We start from the raw sequence: 14,057 nt of genomic DNA on the forward strand, positions 1-14,057 counted from the left end.
CTGGATTCTGAGGTGTAAAAATCAGAAATATTAAGTGTAACCATTCTTCTGCCTTTATCTATAAATTTTCTGCTAGTGTACAATCTGGAAGTTTTAATTCCATATACAGATTTCTCTAGTTTCCTATTGCTTGCCTGCCTTCTTTCCTTCCTTCTCTTGCATGCTGACAGTATTTCAGTGATTCATGATTTGCACTGAGCTAGGCCCTGAGTAGGTGCTATGGATACTGTCATGACTCATACCAGAAGGGTCATTGCCTTCATGGAGCTCACTGTCGGGTGTGAATCTGAAGCAGCTTCATTTGTTGCAATTAGTACATAGCACAAGACATCCTGGAGGTTTCCAACACCACTATTGGGTCTGGTGATTAACTAGAAGAACTTGTAAGGCATAGTATTGATCTTTTTCCTAGCTAAGACTTAGTATAGCACATGGTTAGGAGCAAAACCAACAAAGAGGAAAGGAATATGGGGAGAAATCCGGAGGAGACCAGATTCAAGTTCTCAAGGGTCCACTCCTAGTGTAATTCACCTGGACATTTTTATTTCCTTCAACAACATGTGACATTAGGGCCTACTCTTTATAGAGATAGCCTGCCCAGGATTTTTATTAAGGGTTGGCCATGGAGGTACTTCTGTCTTATCTGTTAAAAATTCCAGGTGCCCAGAGAGAAAACAGGTATGTGTTCAGAAGAAATCAAATTGTGCAAATGTGTTTAAAGAGAGCAGTCTACTTTTATCAATTAAAGATTTCTCATCAGTAATAGAAAGCTAATTAGAAAATATTACCTAAAGGATTCAGAAAAAAGATCACTTCTATTGCCAGGCCATGAGTAAGGAGCTGGATCAGAAGACTATCAGCTAAGGCATGAAGCAGCACCCATATAGGATGCCAGCACCACATGTGATCATTTCAATGTGCTATGCTGCAACATCAGCCCCCAGGGCTATAGGGTAAAAACTTCAGTAGTTCAGGGCTAGTGAAGTCCTGTTTACCATTTTTCTAGAACAGCCATCTGTTAACTTTTTAGTCACATGTGTCTTTAGTTGCCTGAGTGGCCACACTTAATTATGTATAAATGATGAATATGCATTTAGCTGATTATACATTCTATTTTTATTGAATTATGAGCTATAGGTAAGCATATAATTATACTTTTTTGCATAAACGTAAGTGCCAGTAGGCTGTTCTTATATCCAATTGTCTTGCCTATTCCTGAGACTCATACTTCTCCTTATGGGAAATTCTTCCCTAGACTGTTGTCTATTGTAAGTGCTAAATATGTAATAGTTGCTAAATCATTGAAAGAGTTCAAGTCCTAACACTTTCTGTGTGAACCTGAACAGCTGTAAATATACATATTCTTGGCTTTCATTATATCACCTATACAGTGCGTCAGAAGTGTCATGGAAAGATAGAATTAGAAGATAATTTTATTTGGATGCAAAAGAGTTTTGAAATGCATATTTGAAAGGAATCTTCAAAAAGTTCACAGAACATGTATATTATGAAGAAGTAGATGTGGATTTCAAGGTTTGTTTACATCAAAATAAATTTACCTTTCATTTTGATTTTCTGCAAAGGTTTTTGGAGTACTTTCCTAGTCCAATACCATGATCCATCTGTACCCAGGATTTTTAAGTAGGATTGGTTTCTACTTGACATTCTTTTCTGGACGGTGAGCCTACTTTTGTGGTAATGGACAGGAATAAAAAGAGGTAGAAGTGCCCACACTTTTCAAGCACATCTTTAAAAGTGGTGCCAGTGAGTAAAAGATGCTAGTGCAAGTGATATAAAAGCAAGATGAAGAGACGCTTAGAAGAACTGAGGAGTGACTGTTAGCTAATCAACTATGAGACTGAGAACGATTCTCCCCTACTTCCACATTCTTATCAGAGCCGATCTAGACCTGTGGGCCTGCATCACTTTGAATTAAGGCAGAAATTAAGCCAAGAAAAGTTCTTCAAACACATTTTTTTTTTCTTTTCTAACCACTAGAGGCCAGATTCTGCTAGCCTGGAGAATGGTACATGAGTATACCATGTCTTGGCAATTATACAAGAGGGTGCCAAAAAACCGAGAGAGGTAGTGGAATCATAGCCTCAGTTCCATTTTTCCCCTCAGCCTACATATCCACCATTTTCCCAAGGATGAGCCTCAGCATCTGTTTACAAAGTCATCCTGGATCAACCAGATCCCTCAACAGCATCTCACTGAACTCTTAGGAAGTTCTTCTTCCTCCAAGGAAATCATTCTTTTCTTGCTTTCTGTGACTCCATCATTTTCTGGTTTTCCTGCTACTTATTGTTTGTTTCTCCCTAGTCACTCTTACTGCTTCTTCTTCTGTATCATATGAATGTTAGCATTTGTCGTGGTTCTATCTCAGCCTTCTCCCGCTTTGGCTCCATCCATGCACCTCACGCTAGGGCATCTCACTTTGCTCATCACTACAGTTTTGTTATTTTCAATCCTGGGCCCTTTTCCATATTCTAAAATAAGTAATTCTAGATTACCTGCACCACCAGGCTACAGGCTTATCTGACACTGAATGAAGTATGTGCACATACAAGTGCAAAGACAAGCAGTTGTGCACAGGAAAGAAGTTGACAAAGAAAAGCAAACATTGCTGTTCCAGTTTCAGTCACCATTCGAGTGAGTGATGTAGTTTCCTCTCCCAGAAAAACAGAACATTGAGGGAATGAACTATAAGGTTCTCTATTCCAGTGAAAAATAAAATCCCAACCATACACTTACCCAAATCAGAAATCCCAGAGTACTTCATAATACCCCTTTATTCCTGAAATCCTCATTGTAGTCCACCAAGCACTCCCAGAGGTTCTGTAACCTTGCATTTTGTCAATTTTCCTTCCATTAAGCAGTGCTCTTTGTTGTATGGGTCCTGCATATCTTCTTCGGAAGTTTCTGAGCCGCTAGTCCTACACCTATATTCACTGTAAGCTTTCTGAAATGAGAACTGGATCCTAACTCTTACTTGTTTAAAAGCATAAACATGCTTCTCCATGACATGTAAGGTTATTTTTTTTCCTACTAATCTTGGGATTGTCTTGCTGTTGTTGTTCTAGTTCATTGAACTGTAAGGTTAGCTCATTTACTTGGTGTTTTTCTAGTTTTTTTTTGGTTTGTTTGTTAAGATTTATTTATTTTTGTTGGAAAGTCAGATATACAGAAAGGAGGAGAGACAGAGAGGATGATCTTCCCTCTGACGACTCACTGCTCACGTGACCTCAACAGTTGGTGCTGAGCTGATCCAAACCCAGGAACCAGCAGCCTCTTCTGGGTCTCACACATGCAGGGTCCCAGGGATTTGGGCCATCCTTAACTGCTTTCCCAGGCCACAAACAGGGAACTGGATGGGAAAGTGCGGCTGCTGGAATTAGAACTTGCACCCATATGGGATCCTGGCACTTAAAGGAGAGTACTTTAGCTGCTATGTTACCACGCTGGACCCTCTAGTTTCTTAACATAAGCATTGATTGAGATGAACTTTCCTCTTAACACTGTCTTGATTGTGTCCCGTAATTTTTTTTTTTTAAAGATTTATTTTTATTATTTTTTCATTGGAAAGGCAGATATACAGAGAGGAGAGACAGAGAGGAAGATCTTCCGTCCGATGATTCACTCCCCAAGTGAGCGCAACGGGCCGATACTATGCCGATCCGAAGCCAGGAGCCTCTTCCGGGTCTCCCACGCGGGTGCAGGGTCCCAAAGCTTTGGGCCGTCCTCGACTGCTTTCCCGGGCCACAGGCAGGGAGCTGGAAGGGAAGCGGGGCTGCCGGGATTAGAACCGGCGCCCATATGGGATCCCAGGCGTGCTAGGCGAGGACTTAACCACTTGCGCCACCGCGCCGGGCCCGTGTCCCGTAATTTTTGATCTGTTGTGTTGATACCTTCATTTGTGAGGCGAACACGATAACCACTACACTACGGAAACAATGCCTTCATTTGTTTAGAGCATTTGTTTTAAATTTCCCCTTTGATTTTTCTCTCTAACCCATTGCTCATTTCATACCATACTATTCAGTCTTCATGCTTGCAAATATTCTTGGGTGTTTTGACTTCTTGGTCTCTGTGATAGTCTGAGAAAATGCATGGTATGATTTCACTTTTTTCTTTTTTAATTTGCTGAGGTTTGTTTTGTGGCTATGACATGGTAAATTCTGGAGAAGGTTAAATGTGCTGGTGAAAACAATGTGGGATGAAAGTTTCAGTAGATGTCAGCTGAGTCCGTTTGCTCTAGTGTCTGAGTGAGTTCTGGTGTTTCTTTGCTGAGTTTCTGTCTTTCAGTCTGTCTATTGATAGTAATGGGGTGCTAAAGTCCCCCACTATTAATGTTTTAAAGTTTATTTCTCTCTTTATTTCACGTAGCTAGATGCCTTGGCATTTAGTGCATATACATTTATTATGTTGATCTCTTCCTGCTAAATGGATCCTTTGATCATTATGTGGTGTCCTTCTTTCTCTCTCATGTTTTTACATCAAAATCTGTATCATTTGATGTAAGAATGGCTAAACCTGCACATTTTTCCTTACCATTAGTTTGGAGTATCTTTTCACATTCTTTCACTTTCAGTTTCCTCTGTTCTTTGTTGGTGAGATATATCCCCTGAAAGCAACAGATAGATGGGTTTTGTTTTTTCATCCAGTCCTCTGATCTGTGGTGTTTAACTGATGAGGTTAAGCCGTTTACATTCAATGTTAATATGGATATGTTGTAGTTTGGTGTTGTCATTTTAGCAACAGGTTGTTCTTTGATTTAGTCTTCTGTTGGCCTTTTACTGAGATGTTCTCCACATTTGCCTTTGATTTTGGTAGTTGCTATTCCTTCTCTTTCACAGGAACATCTTTGAGTATCATTTGTAGGGCAGGTTTAGAAGATGTGAATTCTTGAAGTTTTTCTTTACTATGGAATAATTTTGTTTCGTTTTTAAAGACAAAGGAGAGCTTTTCTGGGTATGTTATTCTGGACTGAAAATTTTTTTTTTCCTTTTGTAATCTGGAATATGTCACTCCATTCTCTTTGGGCCTGTAGTGTTTCCTCTGAAAGGTTAGCTGTGAGTTTGGTTGGGGTTCCTCTATAGGTCGCTTGATTTTGTTCACGTGCACATTTAAAGATCTTTTCCTTATGTTCAACTGAAGAGAGCTTGATTATCATGTTTTGTGGTGAAGTTCTCATTTGGCCAACTCTGTGGTGAGTTCTGTAACCATCCTGTATACTGTTTTTGAATTCTTTCTCCAGATTAGGGAAATTTTCCTTTATTGTTTCATTGAATACACCTTTAATCCCAGCTTCTTTCAGCACCCTCCGGAACTCCCATAACTCTTATATTGGGCATTTTAATCATGTCTTAATTATTGGATACTTTTTCTAGCTTGGCCCAGCTCTGCTTCCAGCATTTTGTTTGTTTCCCCCTGGTCACAGGAAATATCTTTCAATCTGAGTTTCTTCTGCCTCATTCATTCTATTTTTGAGACTCTCCACTGTACTTTTAATTTGATCCACTCTATTCTTAATTTCTGATATATCAGCTTTCATTTTTTTCAGCGTTGCTGTTTCCTGTGTGACACATTCCTTAAATCCCTTGAACTCCTGAATTATGTGCTTCTCATTATTGTTCAGAAGTTTTATGTTGAGTCTTCTGAATTCTGCATCCCCCATTTTCTCAATGTCTTCCTCAGTTAACTCTGCCTGTGGTAGAGGCTTTTTCTCTTTTGCCGAAGAGTTTTCAGTAACATTCATAGTGCCTCTGTCTCTTCTTTTATCTTTTGTCATTGCAATTCTGGTTGGCGGATTTTTCTCCTTGGGGCAGGTTTCTAAGATGTATTACCTATAGGTCTACAAGTCAATTTTCATGTTCAATCAGTGTCCCAGATTAGGAAAATGCCAGCTGTCATAAATAACTGGGTTGTTGGTGGTGCTGATCTTGCCGACACGTGCTGGCCGTTAAGTCTGAGAGCTCCCTGGAGTTATTTTGGAATATATAGATTGCCCCAAAGGAACTGTTTTCTCTCAGCGATATGTGTAATGTTCTCTGCCCCACCACAAAAGACCGCACCTGATCCCCATGTTGCGCAATACACCCTGCCACTGAGCCGCCCCCTGGAGTCTCCCTCTCCTTGTTCGCTCATTGCTCAGCTAAGCTATTCTGCAGGATGGGTGGTTTTCAGCCTGTTTTCACCTCCTGAGCTGTCCTCATTAACCCACACTCGCACCTGGCTGCCACAAGAGCCATGGCCGCCACTCAATCTCTGTCTGCCTCTATTGCTTGGCTCACTGGAGTCCAGATCACTGCTTGCCGTCTGCTGGTGTGTTTTCTGTTCACTGCAGCACCAGGACTCACTTTTAGGAATGCTAACTTTGGAAGAGCTATATAAAAACCCATTGCTCTGATGTGCACCTTGACTAAGTGAATGACAACATACAATTCACTCTGCCGTCTCCCTCCCTGCATCACCCACCGTCTTGCTACCAGTGTTTATAAATCCATGTGCCTCCTGTATTGACTGAACTGCCTTCTACTGTTCACCTCTCATTTTCACAATTGAATTCTCATAGCATTCTGCTGCCAGCCTTGTTTCTAGATTCCATGCTGTTGAGGGAGAGCTGGCAGCTATGGCGATCAGGCCCTTAGGAGTGTGGAAGCTGGCTTGTTCCCAGACCTATCTAAGGAACTGAGACTGTCCTGGTGATGAGGAAAATAAAATGGTCAGTCAACAGATTCCTTTGAAATAAATGGGTTCCTTACAGCCCAGGAGAGAGTGCCATGGAATTTATTTATTAGCCCTGTTACAAAACACTCACCTGCCTGGGCACACTGGTTAGGTAAGTGACCCATGAATGTGACTAAGCTTTATTAATTGCATATTGTGTGCAAGAGTTTTTTATACATTACCTAATTGTCATAATTACCTTGAGATAGATGCAAATATTATATGCATTTTATAGAGGGCACTGAGGCCCAAAAAGAAGCAGGCCCAAAGCAGCATAGCTTACAATCAGTAGTCGAGCCAGAATTCAGATCAATGCCCGAGTTGTTCCAGATCCAATGCTTTTTCTCATTTTGCTCTATTGTGTCTGCACTGCATTGGGCAAATTTAAAAATACCTTAGATAACTAGTTGAAAAAGATCACTTACCTGTCTCCCCCAATCCGCATCAATTGTTTCTAGGGAAATTTTGCCAACAGCACAGGTTTACAGAGAGAAGGAGAGACATTTTCTGGATCTCCCACATGGGCACAGAGTCCCAAGGCTTTGGGCCAACCTCTATTGCTTTCCCAGGTTATAAGCAGGGAGTTGGATGGGAAGTGGAGCAGTTGGACACAAACCGGTGCCCATATGGGATCCAGGCGCATGCAACACAAGGATTTTGCCATTGTGCCAGTGTGCTGGACCCCAAAACTAGGTTCCTTAAAGAGAGGGACCTGGGATCTTATAGGGTCTTAAGATGGAGCCTAAAATTCCAATGCAATTAATTAATTAATTAATTCTGTCTCAAATGGGACTCTCCGTGCCATGCTGTCTCCCTCCCTGTTTCATTGGCCACATGGCAGTAGAGGTCAACTTTCTGAAAGCTGTTAGAATCCCACAGCCACAATTACCTTTGGAAACATTTCCAAATTCCTTAAAACGGCTTCCTGCATTCTCTCCTGTCTACGTCTTCAGCATAGAACACTCAAATTGTGTCTGTGCCTACAGATGTTCTTTAGCCTGTGGCCAGTCCATGTGACTGCGGGTTTCAGGTCGCTTCCCATCTCCAGGTTTTCACTCCCTCTGCTTTTCCTGCCTGGAATTTCTTATTTCCCTCAGCTACCGCATCTGCTATTGAATTGAACAACCGTTCAGTTCAGTTCTAAGTTCAAGCAGCAACTACCCAATGACGCCTATCTGGTTCCCTTTAATGTTTTTTATTCTTTCCGGGCCTGGTGCTGTCAGCAAGCCTTGCATTTATAAAGATGACACTGCTTTTCACAGGTACTTTACAGCTCTGGACAGGTTCCTCCCCAGCAGGGACCCAAGCTTATTCCAGTCTCCAGAGCACCCATATAAAAACATGGCACATGATAGTTACCCATAAAATCTTTTCTGGATTAATGAGAATAAAATTTTCTTAAAATAGGGCAAGTATTGACATTAATTTTTGACTAGGCAAGAGAATCCTCAAAGTAAATGAACTAAAAAGACCACAATTCCATTTTTCCTTTTTCATGAGATATAAACTTTAAAATCCAAATATTAATTTCCTACTCCATGTAACTCTTGAAAATAAAACCAAAATTTGTTGTACATTGTACTTCATTGGCAGGGATTGACATGCAACTGAAATATGGCATCAGTCCACCAGAGGGCACTATGAACTCAAAAAGTAACCATTCTTCATTAATTTGTTCTCGCAGAGAGGAACAGCAGAAACCAATGAACTTTTCTGTTTTCCCTGCATTTTGTACAATTTTGCAAGAAATGATCGCATCCATCATGCTTGAGAGTTAGGTATGCCTGGAGTAAGCCTTCTTGCTAATAAAGTATGCATCTGTTTACATCAAATGTAACAGACATATGCTTCTCATACCTTTAAAACATTCAGGCGTCTAGTTAAAGGATAAAGGCTTTGTGATGTTTCTGAATTTGTTTTAAAAAATGGACATGTCTTATCATAGGCAGAATCCAACAGAATCAAAACGTGTAATGTTGTTTTTAACCCTAATACACAATGAACTATTTCAGAAAAGAAGGCGTGGTCAGGTATCAGAGAAGGGATACCAGCACCTGCTGTCATGAAACGTTTGCATGCCTAACACTAGCAGCTGTGTCCACTGCTTCTGATCTGTTGCATGTAGGATCACAATGGGGAGCACGCAGCACAGTCAATATTTAGCACAGTTATCATGTGTGTATCTAGTAACATAGGCAAATCAAATCCTGCCTTTCACATCGCGCCCCTTGTTTCTGCCCTCAGTGCACCATGGCCATGGACTCTTGAGTAATGCTTCCACACTGGGTCTGACCTTTGTGTCCCTCCTTAGGTTGATTCATCCTGCAGCCTCTAGGCTGTGCATGTGTTTTCCACGTTTGTAAATCTCACATGAGGCAAATATGCTTCATTGTAAGGACTCTGTTATCGCTTGTAGAGTGCTTGCTTATTGATCTGTTTTCACAAAAATGCTGCCAAAAGTTTCAGGAAGGACAATGTTGGGATTACAGGGGAGGAAAGTGAATAAGCAGGAAGAAACTAAAGGGAAAAGAAGAGGACTAATATTCGTTGACTGCCCACAGCTGCCAGGTCCTGTCCTAGGGAGTTGATGTGTCTGTCTCATTTAGCCCAATCAAGAAACGATTATCTCCTCAATTCTGTCACCTGACAACATGCTACCTTTCCGGGCTCGTTGCTTTCCACTCAGCCGCATGTATTGAAGATTCTGCCATGTCTTGTTATGGCTTGATAACTCATTTCTTATAAGTGCTGCTGAATAATATTCCATTATCTGAATGCCCTACAATTTATTTTCCAGTCACCTACTTGGCTACTTCTGAGTGTTGACTATTATAAATAAGATTAGTGCGTGCCATCATGTGCATGTTGTTCTGTGTATTCATATTTCAACTCATTGCTGTTTACAAAATTTTAATGAAAGATATATCTGTCTTTACTCCCATGATTTCCTCTTTTTTCTAACTTCTTTCTAAGGTGAGGAGCTAGCATAGCCAAGATGCCCAATTTGTAGCAAAATGCTCTTGTTAATTAGACGAAAGGCTGTCTTGGTGCAGCAAATAAACAATGCATTACAAATCTGTTTACAGCAGCTTCTCCAGACATTTTAAAACAATTAAACTGTCAAGGAGGCCTGGAGACAGAGCTTTGCATTTTAATGGGAAATGATTAAATCTCAGGCATTATTGTCTTTGATGTGTCTGGGCTCTAAGAAGAGGGCTCAGTATTGATTGAGGCCTTCTGGAAGGCAGGAAGTTTCCTTGGGCTGTTTGACCACAGTGCACTGAAGCCTTGGAGATGTGTAACTTCTTTCACCGGGATAAAAGGCCACTCTCCAACGAATTAACTAGATTTGTCAGATCGTGTTTAGTTGCATGTTGCCTGTAGGGACAGATGATGGATTGTGACTTTAGAGGGGCACTATGTGTTGATTGACAGAGAAAGCAAAAGAGAGAGAGTCTGTTGCTGATGACATCTGTTAGAAAAAGTTGAGTGACACAGCACCAAGTGTCGATCCTACTGTTGACTCTTTTAGAAATAAAAGCATTATAAAAGCAAGTGAATGTCAGCCATTCAGTTGCTGCCCGATTCACCTAGTATAAAACTGTATGCCGTAGTCAGTGAATGTATGTGTACTACAATTATGGTAGGCACACGGTTTCAAACTTCTAGTGCGTTCACCAATTGGGAAATGCCATTCTCTCTTGATTTTTATTAATTCATGTATGTGCTTTTGATTACGAGTGGTCTTTGCCCAATGACTACCCACAAACCCATGGATGGAGACACTCATGTAGACAGCTGAATAAATCAGGGTCAATGGTATGATAGCAGACATTTGCTGAGTGCAGTGAAGGGATTGATGAGGCCATCGTGGACCTGAGAGGTGCAAAGGAGATCTCCAGGAGGACCCTATTTGAGATATTAGTACGTAAACCAAGGGAGAAGGCCACTCTTGGTGTAAGGAAGATCCTGAACAGAGGTATGAAGGTGTGAAACAAACTTGGCACATTCAAACAGCTCAGGGGAGTGGTGAGGTGTTATATATGGTATCCTGAGCCAAGGAGCTGGTTCAGTACAAACCTGTATTCCCTACCACTTTTCAAAGGGTGGAGAGACCTTGGGCCTAAGGATTAGAAATGGGAATCCAATAAAACATGGTGGGGTCTTTGGGATATATGTATGTGTATATATCTCAAAGCGGGTGAACAATAGGACTACAGATGCCAGAGGCCTCCCCATGTGTTTCTGTCTCCTAAAATATTTCCTTTTGTCACACTGTACAAGAGTTTGCCAGTTGGAGAATTAGACACATTTCCAAAGTGAAAATACCTTTAAGGAAATGGATACATGTATGTGAATGTTTTGATTCTGCATATTCTGCATTGCTTTCTTCCATAACAGGTTATCAGGATCACATTGAGGACTGGGGTTGGGGGGCATGGGTGTTAGAGAAATGTAAAATGGCAAAAGAAGGTAGGAGCAGGGGTAGTGCATGGTCAGGGCTCATTTTGCAAAGGAATGTGGGTGGGTACAGAGCAGTACACAGGCCCAGAGGCTGAGAATTAGTGCAACAGAAAGGGGAGAGGTTAACCAATAAAATTCCCCTGCTTTATGATTTGTCTCTACACCAGTTTCATTTTATTTCTGTGCTGCCTAAGCATGAAATCTCGTTTCTTTTACTCCTGTAGAGCCCTTCCCCTGCACTGACCAGTACAACTCCTGCACAGCTGTAAGAGGCTGTGACACTCCTGCTTAGACCTGATAAGACCACTCATATGGAAATGACTTCATGTTGTCCTTTGGGAAATGCCTTTTTAGAAGCTCTCTCATATTGGCCAAGAAAGACTGCCTCCATATTAGGGTTTTCTATTTTTTGCTGGAAGTTGGCATCTCTCCTGTGTAAGGAGTTTACTGAAGCCTAAATTCTTCCATTAGTCATTTTGGTTTGCAAACAGGGATGTGAACATATGCAAGTGCATGCCTGGTGGCCCGAGCACCAGCTCAGCTTCTCAGTTGCGGGGCAATGGGGTAAACCCCACATCCACCCTCTGAAGATGATCCTCTGTCTCTTTAAGTTAACTAACCAATTAGCAAATTGTATTCTCAGGGCCAGAGCTATCACAGAGTTTTCAAGGTCTGGGACAAATATGAAAGCGCAGAGCCCCTAGCTCAGGAATCGCCCAAGGTTTCAAAACATTGCCAATACAGCATCAAATCTAGTGCAGTTCTTCAAGCAGATTCCTGTGTGGTTGCGTAGTTAACAAGACCAGGAAGTCGGCCTTACAGCTGAACAACTCCTACATGCTCTTAAGTCCTGAGGGCTCCTAATGTTGCCGGAGGTTGGGAATAGGAGAGTGTGTTTGATTTCAAGGCAAAACACATTTTCTCCCTCCCTGCCTCCTGCTGAAATCCTGCCCTTACAGCTAAACCAATTTTGCTTTAGGCTGGAATCCCTTTGGGAGGGGCTAATGCTTGCAGCTGTGTCTGTTGTAATCTTAGTGTTGGGTGGAAAAAATGTACGGGGGAGAGCACAAGAAAATTTTGATTATGGAGAGAAGCTTACGGGGGGGGGGGGGGAATGTAAGTCCATGGAATGCATTGTTAATTTACATAATCTTCCTTTCTGTGTACCACTGAACATGGGTGGGAGGGTCAGTAAACACAGCAGCCTGCGGATGTCAGAAATTCTTCAATATTCATTGCTAGTGACAATATTCAGAGCTTGAGACAGATTTCCTTTCTCTCTGACTCAAGGGAAGTTTTCTCAGAGCCACACAGAAGGAGAATCCAATCTGTTCAATAGGAAAGACTCATTTGCTCCCAGAATAACTGAAATTTCCATTTTCATTTGAATTTTAACCAAAATAGTGGATCTTCCATGTTGCAAAAAATAAAAAAGAATAACAATTTGGCGTGGGGGTTTGCTTTTCCTTAAAATTTTGATTCCTATATTAACACCACTGAGTGGTTTAGAAATGTGTAAGATACAATGCCAAAATGATCCATTTCTTGCATTTTGTTATAATTAGCTAAACCCTTTTCATAGGCTGCTAGTAGATTCTCTGATTCTTTTAACAAAGTATTTGGATGTAAAATGTATTTTGAGGCAAAGAACTAAAATGTTCAGGTGGAATTTCAACATTTTGCTAGGAGTAATGGTTGCAGAAAATTGAGCAACTGTAATTCTAGCAAGGGTCTATTTTGCTAGCAATATTTTCTGTTCATCAATAATTCAATTTCAAAATAAAAGACACATTTCTACCTTCCAAAAGCTACCGGGGAGTCTTTCAGACTACAGGATTCCTGGCTGTAGGAGCAGCAGCTACCAAAACAAGGCAGTTAGCTTCAAAAGCTCCTCTAATGTGCTCAGGGATCCTGTTACAGAACATTTTTTTTTTTTGTAATTCTAGAAGGCAAAATAAAATTTTATGTTTGGAAATTATAAGTTTACGCAAATAGTATGGGCAAAGCTTATGTCTGCGTCCAAGCAGTGGTCTGATTATTGCCAGAACAATACTGCTACATGATGAATCATTAATGATCTGGGAGAGTCATAATGGTCTGTCACTAATGCCCATTAATGATCTCTCTATACCACGGCTATGGGCTGATGTTTCTGGCCAGTACCTTGGAGAATACTTTAGATATGCCTTAAACTTTCTCTGATCTCCTCTCCGTGTGTCTGCTCCAAATGTAGACAGCAACTGTCTGGATAGGACCAGCTTATAAAGAAGCATGGCTTTGTTAAGGAAGTCCTACTCAGGTAAGATTTATTTAAGAAATGTTTTTGAATGACAGATTTGAAAGCTTTCCTGGTCGTTGTTGCTTCTGTACAAAGTAGCAAAATTCTGTCAGGGATTTTTCTATTGAGATCGTTCTTTTTCTTTCCGGATGGGACAGAGGGATCTTCTTTCCCTATGCTTTGTGTTTGCGATGGACGTAGTCTTGACAAAGTATTAACTTAGGTTTCCTGAGAGGAATGTAAGATATTATTAAAGCAGAATGAGTGTTTTTATGTGACTGTTTAAGACCCTATGTGTAGTTACAAAATGGTGGCACTGGTCAATTCCAAAGAGGTTTTGTAGCTCAAGACCTGTATATACTCTATGAGGTCAGCAGAAAACATCAATTTTATTTCTAAAGGCAGAGACAAGAATGCATAGTGAAAATTGGCTTTAAATGTGCTTTTCCTTTAGCTTAAAGGAGATAAAGAGAAGGTGACACAAAACTACGGAAAGGTGGACACAGTCACGCGTTAATTCTGAGAATCTTATTAGGTGTACCTTGAAGGAAATCACAGAAGAGCGGCACTCCATAATGTCTAAGGG

The 14,057-nt window shown here is 41.0% G+C and overlaps 1 protein-coding gene across 3 annotated transcripts in view; it reads left to right on the plus strand.

Annotated features, from left to right (window-relative positions):
- Positions 1–14,057, plus strand: part of FGF13 (fibroblast growth factor 13) — a 492,935-nt gene that overhangs the window by 364,893 nt on the left and 113,985 nt on the right. Inside the window, exon 1 of one of the 3 annotated variants that reach the window (XM_040999501.1) lies at positions 13,338–13,492. The exons of the other annotated variants lie outside the window; for them this stretch is intronic. Within the exon in view, the coding sequence (XP_040855435.1) occupies positions 13,465–13,492 (28 nt within the window). The 5' untranslated portion in view covers positions 13,338–13,464. Of the gene's footprint in view, positions 1–13,337; positions 13,493–14,057 lie in introns of those variants that run through there. 3 annotated transcript variants of the gene reach the window in all.

This window comes from Ochotona curzoniae, unplaced genomic scaffold (genome assembly GCF_017591425.1).
Source record: "Ochotona curzoniae isolate NIBS_2020 unplaced genomic scaffold, NIBS_Ocur_1.0 scaffold_1852, whole genome shotgun sequence".
In the NCBI taxonomy this organism is placed as follows: Eukaryota; Metazoa; Chordata; class Mammalia; order Lagomorpha; family Ochotonidae; genus Ochotona; species Ochotona curzoniae.